Source organism: Anticarsia gemmatalis, chromosome 3, assembly GCF_050436995.1.
Source record: "Anticarsia gemmatalis isolate Benzon Research Colony breed Stoneville strain chromosome 3, ilAntGemm2 primary, whole genome shotgun sequence".
In the NCBI taxonomy this organism is placed as follows: domain Eukaryota; kingdom Metazoa; phylum Arthropoda; class Insecta; order Lepidoptera; family Erebidae; genus Anticarsia; species Anticarsia gemmatalis.
This window is the reverse complement of record NC_134747.1, coordinates 10,925,275-10,944,180: the sequence shown is the minus strand read 5'-3', so window position 1 is coordinate 10,944,180 and position 18,906 is coordinate 10,925,275. Positions and strand designations below refer to the sequence as shown.

The window sequence follows — 18,906 nt, the reverse complement described above, 5'->3', positions numbered from 1 at the left end:
TCATCGACTCGACTCGATTCTGTCGATTCGCGCGCGTGTAGTCGACAACACGCCTGCAAACAGCTCCGTGTCTATGGTCAATCTTTGACAGTTCGCGCATCTGGCGTTGTCGTATTTATACTCGAATAAACAGAAGTTTCGTTTACATTTTGCCAAATAAAATCACAAACTAAAAACCACCGGCCTGAAGATAAAGTTAAGCGCCACTCAATTGCGAGTGGCATCCGACCAAACGCGCCCGGTCCCGTCCGAAAATTCTGTCAACGAACAGGTGTCTCGAACGAAATGTGTGCTAGTTCCCAGCGTAATTAACCGACGAGGGGCGTGAATAATACAAAAGTGTATCGATCCACGAGATTATCGGACCCGAGGGTGTGAGTTCCTCGTCGATATTTACTCAGGGGGCGCGCGCCCACGTATCAAAACCCGTGGACGACGCTTGATCTGCGGCCAGCACGGCCGGCGATGCCCGAGCGGGCCTGCAGAGGCAGCTAGACACAGTGAGTGGGCCCCAGCGCGGGCGCGCGCTATGCGGCCGGCAGCGAGGTGAGGCAGAGCCGTGGCGAGCATGCCGCACCAGTTCGGCGGCGCGGCGGGCGCGGGCGCGCTGGCGGGCGGCGCCTCGCCGCCGGCGCAGCATGCGGCGCTGTTCCCGCGGTACGCGGGCGCTGCCGGGCCCGGCGCAGGCGCCTACCGCCCCGACGAGCGCCGCCTTACAAGAGAGGCCATGGAACGCTACCTGCGGGATCGCAGCGACATGGTCGTGGTCATATTGCATGCTAAGGTTGCGCAGAAATCGTATGGCAATGAGAAGAGATTCTTCTGTCCGCCACCCTGCATTTATCTATTCGGTGACGGGTGGCGGCTGCGTCGTGAGCGAATGTTGCGCGAGGGTGAGACCGAGCAGGCGGCGCAGTTGTGTGCGTTCATCGGCATCGGAAACTCCGACCAGGATATGCAGCAATTGGACCTGAACAACGGCAAGCAGTACTGTGCTGCCAAAACTTTGTACATATCTGATTCGGATAAAAGGAAGCATTTCATGCTTTCTGTTAAAATGTTCTATGGTAATGGTCATGATATAGGTATATTCAATAGTAAAAGAATTAAAGTGATATCTAAGCCCTCCAAGAAGAAGCAATCTCTAAAAAACGCAGACCTATGTATTGCTAGTGGCACAAAAGTAGCTCTGTTCAACAGACTGAGGTCACAGACTGTATCCACAAGATACCTGCACGTAGAGAATGGTAACTTCCATGCATCATCAACACAGTGGGGTGCGTTCACTATACACTTGCTGGATGACAATGAGAGTGAGTCTGAAGAGTTTGCTGTCAGAGATGGATATGTTCACTATGGATCTACTGTGAAGCTTGTTTGCTCAGTGACTGGCATGGCATTGCCCAGACTCATCATAAGAAAGGTGAGTTTAAATCCTGAAATATATTCTTAAAAACATAGAGTTAATATTGTGAAAAAGCTGGATGTATTTACTTTATAAAAAAAAATCTGATTAGTCAATAAACACAGTTTACTCAAGTTGTACAAATATTCATGTGAATCGCCAACATTCACATCACACTTATAATCTAGAATACTTCTGGAACTGTGGGAACATTTTAATTCCCACACTTGAATTGAACATTAATTTTGATCATACTTAATAAAAACAACAGTAATTTTTTTACTGAATATTTTTATTTAAGAATATAAAAATCATTTAGAGAAACAAATTATATTAAAGTACTTAAGTAATTTACTTTTATAAACCTTATACTCATATCAGCACGCAAGTATACAAATAAACAATTCATACATTTAATTTCATATTTACTTCATAAAATTTTACTCAAATAACCATTGCCTTCCCCACAGGTGGACAAACAAATGGCTCTCCTTGAGGCCGATGACCCAGTCTCACAACTGCACAAATGTGCATTTTACATGAAGGACACCGAGCGCATGTACCTATGTCTGTCCCAAGAACGTATCATACAGTTTCAAGCCACACCATGTCCGAAAGAGCCCAACAAAGAGATGATCAATGATGGTGCCTGCTGGACTATTATATCTACTGATAAAGCAGAATATCAATTCTATGAGGGCATGGGACCAGTCAGGTAATTACAAAAATAAATAAGCTTTTCTAATAAAAGTGATTTTGACTACCAGTAAAATCAGCTACCTTATATAAAATGTCAAAAACATATTTTAGTGTAAAAATACGACGTAGTGACGTCACAAATTTGTTTTTTCGTTTAGATCACATGAGTGCTCATATAATGTTTCAGTCTGTAAAATTCATATCAAATTCATGACAATGCGTGAGCACTTCAGTTGAACCCTTTAAAAATACAAGAATGATAATCCTGTGGTGATGAGAGAACTAAAATAGATCCTATGTAATAACTAACAAAAGATAATTAGAAAATTGCTAGTTTTAAAAATCTTGTTGTGTTCCCACACTTTATAATGTGAGCACTAGACCGTATAATCTCGAAAATTCCGTAATAATTTTACCTGCCACGAGCTCAGCTATGATTTGTATTTGTATAATAGCTGTGGGAAAAGTCTCCCTTACTAGTTTAGTACTAAATAACTGGCAATTTGTGCTCCAAATTCTGTTAGACAACAATTAACTCTAGTTTCACCACTGATAGTTAAACTATCTGACATATGATATAATGTGTCTATATAATAGCAAATGTTCGACTAAACTACACCTTACTATTACCTAACTAAACGGTAGTTCACTTCTGGATAAGTAGCGTTTAGATTGTCAAGTGGAAAACTGACAGATTTCATCTGTCGAATATGTTATCCGACATTAAACTCGTAAAACTGGCTCTATACTTATCCAAACGGGATAAATGTATGAGGGATTTGTATAAATCGTAAGACGAAAAATAAATTTTTGTTGCTGCTTGCAAACTAAGTTATAATACACTCGAAATGTAGGTATGTAAAATATGTATTATTTGATTTTAAGAATCACTTGCTATTAATTTGAGAGTTTCTGCCTACCCCGCAAGAGGGCCCAGTGTGTAATCATGTCAATCATTTCAATCATCCTTGCATCCTTTGAGATCAAAACATCTGGGCACATTGCTGTAGTCGTTGTAACAAACAATTTGTTTTGTAAAAATGTATGGCGGAAATTCGCGACCCATTTACACTCTATAACAGAACAGAAAAATAAAAGATACTTGTTATTTCTTGAATTAAAGACGTTAATTATTAAAATTACGGACACAAAATCAACTTGACCTAAAGTAACTGAAAATTAGTTGCGTGTTATAACTGAAACCATACACCGGTACAGCTGGTGTGGCTATCCTAACCATCGCATGATCACTAAATACAGGTTTACAAAAATACGAAACAATATTTTGTTCGTTTATCGTAACATGTCGGTCGACGCCGATGGCCGCCATACGCTAGAAATCGTGTGTAGTTGTGTCCTGTAGTCAGCAACCCGTAGACATAAACCCTTAATTTGTAGATTCTAGTTTTATTTCATATATTCATAACAGGGTATTTTACTGAGTTAATGTTAAAATGTATACTACTAAAAAATTGTGCAAAAGTTTCACATCCTAAATGCATAAGTTATGTTAACTTTTTCTAATATTTAGTTTATTAAAGACGGAAACAACATACTAAACTCACTCTCTCGACGAAAACGCTAACACTAATCACTCCCGCTTTGCTTGTGACGTCATTACGACAGTATTTCTATACAAAATAGTTGAGAACCTGATTACCCGTAACAAGATACTGTATTAACATTCGATTAAATTTTACACAGGTCGCCAGTGACTCCAGTACCATTAGTCCACTCTCTAAACCTGAACGGCGGTGGAGACGTGGCCATGTTAGAACTAGCGGGCGACAACTTCACACCTTCACTACAAGTGTGGTTCGGCGACGTGGAAGCTGAAACCATGTACAGATGTGCTGAGTCCATGCTCTGTGTAGTCCCAGACATCTCGCAGTTCCGAGGACAGTGGCTGTGGGTCCGACAGCCGACGCAGGTAACTTACGACCTTTTGATACTGATTGATGTTGTTGCAGGAAGGATTTATCTAATTTCCTGTTTACAGCTGGGAATGTTTGAAAGGATGATTTTTATTTGACACTACACTGTAGCAGGGACGAAATTGGTGTCGCAAACTTTTGTGTTGTAATTTGAACTAAAAGATGTAACGGAGAGTCCCATGTCAAACTATTACCAACGAAAATAATCCTTAAATCATCCTTTGAAAGATTAGATTTTTTTACTTTTTTTTTTTTTTTTTTTTTTTAAACTCTCGCGTTGCATGTTTAATGTATAATAGAATACGGGAATTAACGCGAACACGCATTTTACCTTAAAATGCCTAACGTTTCGGCGCAGGTTGCACTCGCCGTGGTACCAGGCAGACTGCCTGGGAAATAAAATGCGTGTTCGCGTTAATTCCCGTATTCTATTATACATTAGATTTTTTTATTTCAAATAGAAATATAGGTGCGAAATATTATAAACGAACGAAACTATTTCGCCTTTAAAAATCATCGCATAATAGCTTTTATCGCTGCTACTCTAGCGATAACTTAATAAGAGTAGCTTATAGATCTCTCGGAGACTAGGGATCTATATCATTCTGCCAAATCTCATCCGAAACAGTTCAGCAAGACTTTCTCATTGATATTATTATAGATGATATAAATAAGCCTTTAATTTTATGACGGCATGTTATCTTTGTCTCACAGCTGATGATTAGAAAACAATCGACAACTAAAACAATGACATGTTCAATCTATTTATAGTTGACCTTTATAGTATCCTATTTGCGACAGTTCTACAAGAGATAGGCCTAATTATTATACAATTGATACTGAGCAAAAAAACTTATATCAGCGTAATTAAGAATAACTACGAAAAATATATATAAAAAAAAAACGGATGCGTAGAAAACAGTAAACCAAGTATTCCATAACTAAAGATATCTTTATTGGGAACGGTCGTAAACTATAGTAACCCTCTCGCTTACTGACGATAGGATATTAAAACCGGCGTAATTGTCAAGTCCTAACCATTTCTCTTTATAATTATTTCTGTTATCTTGTACGTGAGAACAACAACTATACTTAAAAGTGTTGCGGAAACCAAAAACTGTTATCGTTACAACTGGAATTGATAACTGAAAATAATATCGTGCGAAAAAAAATTTCAACTTCCGCTCCCACAGAGGCTCGTGAAGTCGTGAACGCTATGAAATATCCGATAGGTATATAACAACACTAGTTTCCTTTCATAAAACAAGTTAAAATATTTCATTAACAAATATGAGAACAACGATCCACCTGAGCTTACACGATTTTATTCATGTAAATCTATTATTATCGTGGAAAATAGTAGTATAAAGAGTAAATCTTACGTTTTTCTATCAGATTTTGTAAACCAGAGAAATATTTTTTGTTAATCGGACAAATAGCTATTTTAGTAAGCGCTTTAAAACTAGCAACGACTCCGACTTGAAAAATAATATACTTAATTAATGTTTAGAAAAAAACGTGGCTACGAGTTTTGCATAAAATTCTTAACGCTTCCAAATGCATTTAACAATGGATCTATCTTTAATTACTTTACGTACAATTATTATAGTCCGACAACTTAATAAAGTGCTTTGTGATTTATCTCGTTTATACTAAAAATAATTGTGTATTTCCAAACATATAATAATATGAATGTTGTTTAAACTTGTACCTCCGCCAGCTGCGAACTTATCCAAATTTCTGTACTAAGTAGCTGGACTTTAAGAACTTTTCGTTGAACCTTTTTCTTGCGGAGCTATTGTGCCCATAGTCGATCAAATGCAAGCTGAAAAATGGCAACTCTATTTGTAATTTATATTTTTTACGTTATGTAAATGTCTCAAAAAGTAAGAACAGATAAATAAACACTTTCCCTCTTATTCATAAAAATATATGAAGTTGTGAAAGGCTTATAAAGTGTTTTGTTTCTATCACTCCTTCGCGAAATGAAAAAGAGAAAACATATTTTAGTAGCTTTTTAACTAAAATAGGTTTATAGTGTGTTTATGAATAAGAAGGTTAATATAAAAACTACGAATTAGTGACATTGCATAAACGTTATCAAATTGATAAAAAATAACGTGGTCACGCATTTATCCGACCAAAGTGCAAAGGTTTGTAAATAAATTACAATGACGGATTTACCTATAAAGGGTTAATTAAAGCTTTACTTAAATAAAAACGGTGTGATGCAAATTCACAACGCAACAAAATGCGACGCGAATTGTTTCAAGATGTGTTATGACTTCCTTTCTATGTTTTCTTAGTGTTTTTCTTTTTTTTTCAAAATAAATATTATCAATCTTCGTCCCTTTTTTAGGGTTCCGTACCGTACCGAAAGGGTAAAATTCACTATTAAAATCAAGAATTTCAAGCTATAAAATGCAACTACCATATCACCGATGAAACTACAAAGTTTTTGGTAGTATTCCGAAAGAAGTATTCTTGGGTTTTTCTGGTGGGCTAATCCCGATGAGAACGCGTATTTCAATGTGTTTGGTTAATATCCATAGAAACTCCCGCTTTTATATAACCTTTATGAGTATAGGTCATTGAAATCTTACATATTTCAGGCCTTCGGATATTTCAGTACGTAATTTATTTTTTTCAATGCGTAGGGTGAATAATAATATATTAATAGAAGCTTCAGTTCAAGTTTGTGGGGTCGCCACCCTTGTCCCCGATCCCTTTTTCCAAAATGGTGGCCGGGGGAAAAACGCAACCCTAAATGCAAATTTTTCAATGGACTATAAGGTCTATATTAGCTTAGCTTGGTCTAAATAATTAATCTGTAGTTTGAACTATAGTTAGGACCAGTACTACTACTATTTATAAAACAAGTATCAAGTAATTTAAATATAGGTATGTAAGTACTAATTGCAAAGTGGATGTTCGTTTTCTAGTTAGATCTAATCATTCGATAGACAACTCGTTCATTGTTAAAGCAAGGCATTAGTCATGGATATTTCACTTGCATATCTAGCTTACCGTAGGTTTATACGTTTCTGTATAGTTAATCAACGTGCGAAAATTTTCCGTGACCTGAAAATTTAAAATATGACTATGATAAAAGGGACTTAAATAAGATTAATTAAATGAGAATCGTCCAGTTCCAGGTAATGGTCCTTACATTTTACAAACTTTTCATCTTTCCAATAATTATGTAGTGTTAATGTAGAACAACAGACACGATGTTAAATGTTAATTAACACGCTACTAAGAAGTAAATATGTACATACGTATCATTATAAAATTGAACAGAGAATATCGTCCTTTACATTGACCGTATGGACGAATTATAGTCATAACCGTAACTAGCAGGGGGATCAAATACATAATTCAATTTAATAGTTTTCTCCTCCACTTCAGGTGCCGGTGTCACTCGTGAGAAACGACGGCATAATATACGCGACGGGCCTGACGTTCACGTACACGCCGGAGCCGGGGCCGCGGCCCGTGTGCCCGCCCGTGGACGACGTGATGCGGCCCGACCAGCCCGCCGCCTGGCACCACGAGCACAGCGCGCACCGCCTCCCCGACAACACCCTCCAATAGCCCATGGACTGCAGGCTGGACGACAGTCTGCAGTGACCCTACTCTGTGGCAACTCATAAACTGTGTGATGTATGTGACTCCAAAGAAGACATCTGACATGTGACTAAACGCGAAAGACATTCGGTGAGTGACTCAAAGACATTGTAATTGTATAATTTCGATAGTGCCTAATGTCTATTCGTCGTAGCATGATCTCTGGCGATTTCCGCCACGGATCGTACGGATGAGTGGGGGAATATTTTTGCAACTATATTTAAGTCGTTTTAGTGACAGGTTCGATATGAAACAGCCGTGCGCCAATACTACGGCATATAATTGCGCTTTAGGTCGTATTTCCACAAGAGGGGAATTATCGTGCTATGCATTACTTGTTTTGTGCAATATAAAAACATGACGTTTATGGGTTAACTTATATCGGCGGCGTGTAACTGTATTTTTTGCGGTGAGATATTCTCGCTTGTGCAAATGCCGCATTATATTTTGACAGTTATTTGACGTTTTAAAGATCATGTTAGGATCCATAGATTATAGAAAGCTTTATTGAAAGTGCCAGTTGGTGGGTCGACCGCTTTGAGCTTGCAAGCTTCGAAGCTTGAGACCGCGTGGCGCTGGACACGATATCGTGTGCCTAAATAATTATCTAAAATATATGTTTGTATCTACGAGATTATGACACCAAAACTATGATTAAGAATGAAATTGCAGCAATAAATAGCATGTTGTGGCAACAATATACAAACTGCTGGTGTATACAGGGTGGATTAGTATGTTATTTAGGTATTTATGGTGTAGAGCTGCAGTATTTTCAACTTTAAAAGTAACGTTTGAAGTTTTGTAAAAGTACATAGTATTGAGATTATTAAAGTACAGTAGGACTACACCTTAAAGTATCGATGTCTGCTTCACCCTGTGAGTATCAATTATACAATTATATCTGTGACGGGGTCGCCGGCTGAAAGCTGAATTATTTATTGAAAATCGATGAACGCATAATTCTTGACAATGTCTTATGACCACTACGAAGAGACTTTGTAGACTTAATTTAAAACAAATATTGAAATAACGAAATGGATGGATATTAAAGGTCTATCAGTACAACATATTTATTCCATATTCAGCCGGCTTTACCTATGTTACACTATCCGACTTTTCACAAAGCGTTTACACACTGGGCGCATTTTGCGAATCTTTTTTTTTTAAGTTTGATGGTTCGGGACTTAATTGTTTACTAGACTATGCGTCAAAAGAAATGAGCGTATGTCCGCTGTACGCTCGATTTGCAAAACTATATTCAGACAAGAGTTCCCACAGGCTTTTTGTCGTCTGGTAGTTTAGTCGAGTTTTTATTACTTTGATAGCATTCGAAACCTTATGGTTATAGCGGTCAACTTGTGGTATCCTTGACCACTACTCCGCTTTGAGTGGGATGGGATATGTTTTCGATGAAAAAAAAATTGTGCGTTTGTTTTGGGTCTTGTTGAATGTTTGTAAAAATCTACGGGCACTAAGATTGATTCCTACAGCTGGTGTGTTTTCATTTGTATAAAATAAATAAACAATATTTGTTCAAATTATTTGTTATACGTTGATAAGCGAGACACGACTGCCTTCAAACTGTAATATCGTAAAGTTCTGCAGCAACTAATAGCCGATTAAAAGTCACTTGTATGCGGGTGCTTTAAAATTACGTATTGCTTTGTGTCCGCTCAAAATGCGCCCAGTGTATAAAACTCCTTATACTTTATTACCATAGGTAATTCCTAGTCCGTAATTATGTTTCCACATATTTCTTCAATATATACGCTTTTAAAAGCGTTTGCAGCACCACATGTTGTTGAACCACTTGCAATGATTGCCAACGATGTTTATATGGATATACGTCGTTGTTTTAAATGTTTGTATACTAGGTATTACAGGGAGGTAGTTCCTACTCCGGCATTTAATATACAACAATACAACTCGGCGATAGAAATCAGTTATTTGATACTCCAAATTAAAAAGGGTTTATAAATATGCGTGTGGGTCTTTTTCTACGGAACGATGTTTTCAATAGAAAAGTTTATTGGACGAATGTTTGTGAATGACATATTGAAGCTTATTTAAGATGCGTCGACTGCCTAAGAATGTGTTACTTTGTACATTTTTTTCTGAAATGTCAATCCAGTGGAAGCAGTACCATAGAAATAAACACAAAATAACAAATCCTTATGGTCCGCACGCTTCAATTTCGACGTAGTGAACGCGTAGTTTTAAACATTATCTGTCAAATCGTTAAAATTAACTCTCGAATAAAGTTATCTGACAGGGGAACCTCAGGGTATGAACATTTTCTTGGCGTGTCACTTTTTTCATTGCTTTAAAAACTGCTAATTAGTGCGCTCTACAACAGAAGTTGCGTGAATTCTAACAAAATATGATATTAAATAGTGTTTTTATTTGTGGTGTCAAACAACTGATTACTGTAGCCGAGTGATATTAAAATAGTTCGCTCATTATCATTCGTCATAAAAGAGATCTCTCTGCTCTTAGCTTGTTTCTTTGGGGCCAAATAGTTGTAATCCATGACAAGTCATTGCGTTTATACTATAAATACTATTATTAAACTTAAGCTTCAGTGGGTAAAGGAAATTGAACTTTATGAGATTGTTTTAGGAGTGATTTTTATGTAATTGGTTTGTAAAATAAGTATAGTAAAATTAGTTTTACAATTGAGATAATGAAGAGCCAAATAAGTCCGTATGAATACATTTAGTATGTTTTTCTCTTACTTACTTTAGTGTTTGTGTACTACTATGAGTGGCGCCGCTAGTCTACAATCAAAACAAGATATAATAATAAGCCCCCTTACTTAAATGTGTTTTGATAACTCAATCCCTCGCGCATTTCAATGAATCAAGATTGGGATATAATCCTGAGAAACGTATTACTTTAGTTTCAGCTTGTTTCTTCATGCTTACATGTTGTTTAAAGACGAAATGTATCCCTATCCCTCAAGAGCAATATAAACAATGATATTGGATCTACTAATCAACAGATGTTCGTAATTAGGGGGTCAATTAATATATCTTGTTATTGTATACAACAACGCCACTATTTTATTTGCTTCTGTAAGTGCAAGTCAATCGGTCTCAATGTGTATGCACAATTATCTAATCACGACACTTTGTTGACTGTACATTAGTAAATAATTGAATCCTTAATGACACCTAGTTGTCACTGTACGTATGTATATTTACGGAGATTTCTAACGAACAATACACCTAGTATGTAGCTAGCCTTAGACCATAGAACTGTTAGGCGCTCTGCACACTGATGCGATGCAATGAACACCCACATATGACTAATATCAAATTATACGTACTTTGTTGACTCCTAGTACTTGTCCATCACATCGCATACAGTGTACAAGTGTCTTATGAAATACTGAAATTATAAATTTTAAAATTCTATTTATTTTATGCCAGTCTATATTTTTTGTTTAAAAAAAAATGTATTGTTTTGAAAATGGATTTGATGTGTATTTTTAATAAAAACGTGTGATTTCGAACATTCCATGTGGAAAGTGTAATAAGAAGTACAAAAAATATCAATATTTTTGTAGCAAAACGTTGAATTACGATATAATCTTAATGGAATTGGTAAAGTTACAGTATTACAAGGAAATTAGTATTAAACGCGATGAATGAATAGACAGTAACGATGTCGTCAATTTGTAAAACGATAAGTAAATGATTTGTCATTTAAAAAAACTGTTTACTCCTTTTTATCATTTTACATTTGGTATTTCTATATTTGGAAATGGTCATATTGAAGTAGTGACTGCTCGGGAACGACATTGTGATTCGGCGTACAACTTGTAAATGATATTCGGAGCAGTGATTCTGAAATATGAATAAATATTTTTTAATAAAATTGAATATAAATAACAACGTTTTTCATTACTCGAACAAAACCTGTAAAAAATATTTTCATATTTTTTTTACACACTGTATAAGCACATAACACTCTGTATAAGTAAAATCCCAAAAGCAAAATATGAAAATACAATTTCTCACAGTCCGGGCTGTTTTGCTCAAAGGCGGATTTCATTGGGTTATTACTCATTGTTATAATTAAAACGGTGGGGTCAAGTGTAATTATCTACTTATGAATCAGTGTTAATCGAGGAATCAGAGCCTCGCTGTGGGAACGTCTTCAAAAACTTCTTCACATGATAATAACAAGTGTCTTCCCCTACATACCGTTCCGCAACAGTGAGTTTGACCTCAGATAATTATCACAAGTTTATACCCATTCCGCCATTGTTCGCCGCCGAGATTCACTACAAACTCGCTTATATTTATGACATGTGGACGTAACCAGTCACAATATCAATTGAAAGGTAATTGAGGCAATTGATCTTCGATTCATAGGGCATGTCGCGGCGTCCACTGATGACTATTCTCGTCATAGTGACCGTTCGTCACTGATTATCATGCTGATGATGAGAATAGTGTGTTCTAAGAAATTGTGTAATTATATCCATGCAATGAGTGACGTTCTCTCCACGTAACATGATGGATTTACATAATTGTGTCCACAAATGCTCGCGGACGTGGAAACTGAATGAAAAACGATTTGATGATTTCAATAATCACTGGTTTTACCCGACGTCCTCCGTTTCCGTCTGTTAATTGCTTCTGATAATAGACACGTTAATTTTATCACTTACTGAAGATCATCTTAATTATTATCATAAAATAGTAACAGGATCTTGGTAATTCAATTAATCACTGTTATTATTCTTAAGATAATTGCAAACAGACTTAATATATTAACTTAATGAATATAGAAATAATTAGTAGGTATAACTGTTAACATAGTTGACCCACCGGGATTCGTGCTTTTTAAAGACAGTATAATAAAATAATAAAGAGCAGTGATAGCCGAGTGGTTTAAGCTTGCACCTTCCGAGTATGGAGATCCTAGTCATTGGGACAGCCAGGGTTTCAAAAAAAGAGATCATTAGAGCTTTTACTCCGGTGTTATAAGCACCTAAATATTAATTCCCAATAATCACTTTAGTCAAAATTTGTTTTGAATTGATGTATGAACTAACAAAAAATCAATCAGTTGATGTGTAAAGCAAAAACATAATTACATTTTTCGTCACGGACGATGTGCAAATATCTCAGTTCCCCCAACAACACACAAACATACAAATTCTCCGCACTGTTAACATGTTAGCACAGTCTATCGCGTGACTGCACACATTATTTCTCAATCGGTGACGTGCACAAGAAATTATGACGTTACACAGCCTACATGCACGTAACCATTCGTGCGTGCAAAAAAATGTCATTGTATTGAAAAGTATCAGGAGTTAGCGCATCCTGTTCGCTAATTGGGGGAAATTACGCGATTTTTCTTTGGATTTCCCTTAATACATCCTTTTTGGGGTTGATTCGTATCCGGAACATTGGTTGGTCATTTACCTGCACCAATTAACCGTATGACGATTACATCTATGCGGGGACTGTGAGAAATCTGTGTGCACACAATTGAATCATTGTCTGCGTTTTTACATTCTGCCAGGTTGATCTATGGTGCCAAGATATGCAGAGTGTGGGAAATATCAGCAGTACCGCTGTTCCAGTGTTTTCCAACATGTCATCCCCGAGCGTGGGAATAACGCGAGGAAACACACGAATTTTATTAGCAATTAAAATTATTATTTTAATTCTCAATTGTCTTGACTCAAGAGTTATAAAAAGTGATGCTTGACGTAGTTTTAAGACAATTAATTTTAAATTAGATATTCTTGAGATGACAAAAACATGGTTTTGATGAATTAAATTAAGTTTGGCTTTTGACATTGTAAAATTTAATAGAAATAAACAACACACTGATGTCAAATATATTATTAGGTACAGATACTTGAGACAACATCCACGTGTATGTAGTCGTGTGAGTTCCACCCCTTCGGGATAAGTACAAAATTGTCCAAGTCAATGAACAATACATAGTTATTTGCAGATATTCCAATGCCTAGCAAGGGAAAATAATCTCAGGCGACCTTTGTAATTTTTTTTCCTGCAAAGCAATCGGAGTCAAGTGACCTCTCCGATTCATACAGTCAGATCTAGAAAACTCCAGACTAGTTACATACTCAGTGATTTCCATTTCCTCGTCCATCTTATTCAACGTTGGCACTCATTCTACTGTCAGCCGATTATAATCCAGCGCTGCGATTATCTCAGTTTCCTCTGGTCTTGAATGAGAGATCATTGTTGTAGTAATTACACCTGTCCTATCATCCTATGTGACGCACGCCGCGGTGCAGGCTGCGGAAGTAACTATTATTTGTACATGATGATCTTTGCACTGATATTTTGTTTTATTAGGGTTGGGTTGTTTTTTAGTTAGTTATGTAGTAGATTTTTGATTACTGTTAGGAAGATTTGGGTAGGTAAGTAGTTTGATACATTACTGACCAACTTCTATACGATCTGTTTCGTTAAATGTACTGCATTTGGTCCTAAACTCTGGAACTGCACTCTTCTTCTCCTGATATGACTGTGTATTTTCACGAAATTTATCAGCAAAACTTGCGATGGCTGGCCAAATGAAGATATTTTCAGTTAACATCTTTTTTTCAGGATGTCTATCTTGAAGGTAGGTAAACTAAACTTTATTGAATGAACGATAATCATAATCCGAATAAGCACAATTTCTCACGTGGCTCAGGACAAGCTCAATAGCTCTCAGTAATCTATGGTAACAGATTCGTAGATATCATTACATCCTGATTAGTATGAGTGCAACAGATAATTTTGCTTTGCAAATACTTACTTATACCAAGAAATGACTCAGTTAACTTTATTTTTGACGCAAATATCGTGTTAAATTCTCATTTACTTACAAGTTATTGGAAATGGCCTTGCCAAGTGGAGCGCTGCCAACTTTGCTGCCAGCATTTTCCAAGATATCGAAGTAGAGATATATTAGTAATTGCAGTTAATTCGAAGGATCCATTAGGAATTGTTCGTGTTAAGCGTTAATTTCAGATGATAGAATATATGGAATTTCGAATCCGATCTCCATTTCCAATTCGTTACTCTAAAATCTTATATTTACGAAAGATAGGAGGTGACTAAGGCGTGTTTATTCTTAACCGGAGCTACTGAATCGAATCAGCCTCTCGAATAGCGAAAATCTCAAAAACGAGGGAATCTAATGAATCTATTTCAAAAACTAAATGATGCGGGAACTTAGTTTGAATATGAATTGATACAGATTCGAAAGATTTGCTAGACCTAGTAGTGTATGATTCGTGTGTTGAGACACATAGAACAGATAGGTCATTAATTTTCCTTTTCATAAAATAAAAATAATTTTGCAGCAATTAATCCTTGACAAGATTTATCTAAAGGCAAACGATGCTCTATCAACCTACATAATTATATAAAAATGAATTGCAGTTCGTTAGTCTCGCTAAAACTCGAGAACGGCGAGACCGATTTGGCTAATTTTGGTTTTGAATTATTTGTGGAAGTCCAGAGAAGGTGTAAAAGGTGAATAAATTTGAAAATGCGCTGTATTAAATAAAAACAAGAAAGCGTGAACAGAGCTGCGCGGGTCATCTAGTACCAAATAGAACTTAATACTAAACTGTATATACCTACCTACTTACCTACTATAATTTGACTTTAGTGCTAGCGTATGCAAGATAATTATATTGCGAGAAGTCAATATATTTAATTGTCGTTTAATTACTCGCTGGAATGTTGCTATTGTTTGGTATTGATTAAAGAAAATGCAATAAAAATTATAACACGAGTCTTCGTGGTCGCTTAATTGTAGCGTGTGTTTTTATATCTCATTAAATAGTATCTAAAGATATATAGGAGAAATTATGATTAGGTGCTGCAACTATTAATTACAAATCGAATATAGACTAACTAGATTTCGAAAATGTTCCGGCTACTGAATACATTAAACAAATTGTTAGAATACGACTAGACAGATAGGTAGTCTACAAGTAAAAACGATTTTCGTAGATAGTTAAGTACATCTTATCTAAGTATTATAAATTTTAAAGTGAGTAAGTTACTAGCGCTAGATGAAGAGAATGTGTTGCAGTTTTCCGAGAAAACCCAGTAGATCGGAGATCAATTGAACTTCATATTTTCAAATGGTAGAGCTTCTCAAGTTCGTTCATAAATACCTACCTACTATGAAATACAAAAAGTATTTGCGTTGATCGCAAACTGTAACATCAACGTGCACGCAAGTTGCTGCTGATTGACCAAAGATTTCAAAACAGACTGTTTAAAATTTACCAGAAACATCGAAAACAAGTAATCAAATAGAGCTTAGTCACCGGCAGAGTTGTTTGACATTTCACGTAGGTACCGCTGCGTCACCAAAATTGCACACTTTAGGATGAGAAATCAGACACGAAATTGCTCTAAACACTCATATTCTTGATGTTAGATAAATGACTTCCTGCTGCTTCCACAATGGAGGCATCATTATTCCTCGGGCCCCGTGAATAGGCCGCGCTGCCGTGGGAGTCTCTCACGACTTTATTGCGGATACATATTTTTTTGTTTGTTCTAATTAACAGTTTTTCTAATAGTCTGCTTTTACTTTAATTGTTCTTGTTCATTCAGAGCTGTGTTTTTAAGTAATTTTCGGCGAATTTATACCGTTTAATGATACAGCGAATGAATGTTGCAAACGAAACGTAACTCGGTAATCATTTTGGTCGTTGCACGCTGTTATATTTTAGAGCAATTATTAAAATTGCTTATGTTCATTGGTCTTAAGAATTTTCCTTAGCTTTGGAAACACTTTGTGAAGTATATTTAAGGTTTTTTGCACACACAACGCCATTTGAAGTAGATTCTCCATTACTTCTACTTTGTATAACACAAAATGTACCATCTATCACATTTGCTACCCTAGCTTATAACGTGCATTTTTCAGATGGTTAGGTATATTTATTATATTATATTCTAAATCAGAAAATCAAGTTTTACCTGTTTTCCCTAATAAAAACAGCAATTAGGAGAGCGCGTTCTTCAGACACAAATAAATGATCTAGTCCCTAATCTAATTGCATTGTTAAAGGGCTAATGTCACGTACAACTTATTAATTACTAGCTGACCCGCGCAACTTCGCTTGCGTCACATAAGAGAGAATGGGTCAGAATTTTCCACGTTTTTATAACACTTTTTACTGTTACTCTGCTCCTATTGGTCGTAGCGTGATGATATAAAATATGCCATGCCTTTTTTCACGAAAAATATATCAAAATTATTTAAATATCTCCTAATATAACGAAGTCGCGCTAAGGCATATCCGCAATTAAAACAGTTGCCATGACAACGGAATTTTGTTAATTTAATGTCATTATGATATTGATTATTCGCGACTTAATTCGCCACCTGAATTTTCCCGGGAAATGCGTCATTTTTCCGGGGTAAAAAGTAGCCTATGTCCTTTCTCGGGTATCAAAATATGTCCATACCAAATTTCATGCAAATTGGTTCAGTAGTTTAGGCGTGATTGAGTAGCAGACAGACAGACAGACAGACAGACAGACAGACAGAGTTACTTTCACATTTATAATATTAGTATGGATAGCTGACCCGCGCAACTTCGCTTGCGTCACATAAGAGACAATGGGTGAAATTTTTCCCCGTTTTTGTAACATTTCTTACTGGTACTCTGCTCCTATTGGTCATAGCGTGATGATATATAGTCTATAACCTTCCTCGATAAATGGGCTATCCAACACTGAAAGAATTTTTCAAATCGGATCAGTAGTTCCTGAGATTAGCGCGTTCAAACAAACAAACAAACAAACAAACAAACAAACAAACAAACAAACAAACAAACAAACAAACAAACAAACTCTTCAGCTTTATAATATTAGTATAGATTATATTTTGTAACGACCACTAGTCTTATAATAGGAAATATAATTACCTTTACCTATTGTACCTACTATAAATAGACTTCTTCTATAAATAGGTAAGATGTTTTACTGCGTACAATAAATTATATTAAACAGATCTTAACAATACGCTGTAATAGTAAATTGATGTGTTTGCAATCAATGATTATATTATAAGTTAGAATAAGGTTGTAGAAATAGACGCCATGGCATAATTGGAGCTTAGATACCCACAAAAACTGAATTATGATGATACATGACATCAGAACTTAAAATAACGAGGTTTTTAACTTTACTAGGTACAGTTCTTCCGATTCGTAAGATTGATGGAACTCAACAATTTTAGCAGTTTATTGTTGAAAACTAAAATATAATTCGGTACCTATCCCTGAAAACTGTTTATCCTAGCAAAACTTAAACTAGACATGAATGCTTTTTGTATCTAACAAAAACAGCCTTATTTATGTCTAACAACTCAACTAAAATTATAATTATTTTTCTTAGATAAAAGTAGCTATTTAATAGAACACCGTCAGCTTCATAAGCCTGCGGGTCACAGATGTTTATAAAATCGGATATTTGTGTACACCTCCGCCAGCCGCGAATCTTGCATACAAGGCTCTCTATTAAACTGTTGGTCTATACTTACTTAAGGCAGTTATGTCGATATATCTTTTACTTAGTTAAAGAGAAAGTTACAAGGAAGTGTTTAGCGTGCTTCTGTTTACTTCATTCATGGCAGGATTGTACAGGAAGCGGTAATATAATAGCTTAATGCGAGAGAGTATGATGTAAATATAAGAACTATTTTCAAATCGAGAAATTATTTCAATGTCTATTGCGATCATGGTCCCAGTGCCGCCTTTGGTTACATGGATCGAAATATGGTCGTTGACAGTAGCAGTTAAAAGAAACTTATATGCAGGTAGGATGTATGTATAATGGAGATATCTAAATCTGTACTTAAAGAATGAATGGATGTACCTTTTCAGCCCGTGACTAAAAGTAAGCAGGGTACCGTAACCTTTAAAATATTCACCGCGTATAAGGCCCGATGTGCATCTTCGGAACCTGAGATATCTGTTTCGATGTTCTAGAATAGAACACAGGAGAGCACGTAAAAATTGTACTGTGTGGTGATCTACAGTCTCTGCACCCTCATAGCAAAAAGGTGAGATTGTCTGCCCAAAAGTTCGTATACATCGAAATGGAATAATTTAGTGTACTTTTGTATTATTACAATTGTACAAAAGTACACCAAATAATTGTCTTATTATTTGCAAGATGTTGGTCATCTTGACGTCATCAGTAACGGGACATGATTGTCTCT

At 36.2% G+C, this 18,906-nt stretch overlaps 1 protein-coding gene across 1 annotated transcript; it reads left to right on the top strand.

The window, feature by feature from the left end:
• The first annotated feature begins 12 nt into the window (after nucleotides 1-12).
• Su(H) (recombining binding protein suppressor of hairless) lies at nucleotides 13-11,555 on the top strand. Its single transcript, XM_076136539.1, has 4 exons — nucleotides 13-1,423; nucleotides 1,876-2,120; nucleotides 3,809-4,034; nucleotides 7,447-11,555. Exons 1-4 carry the CDS (start codon nucleotides 569-571, stop codon nucleotides 7,630-7,632), a joined length of 1,512 nt encoding a protein of 503 aa, XP_075992654.1. The 5' UTR covers nucleotides 13-568; the 3' UTR covers nucleotides 7,633-11,555.
• Nucleotides 11,556-18,906: the final 7,351 nt, after the last annotated feature.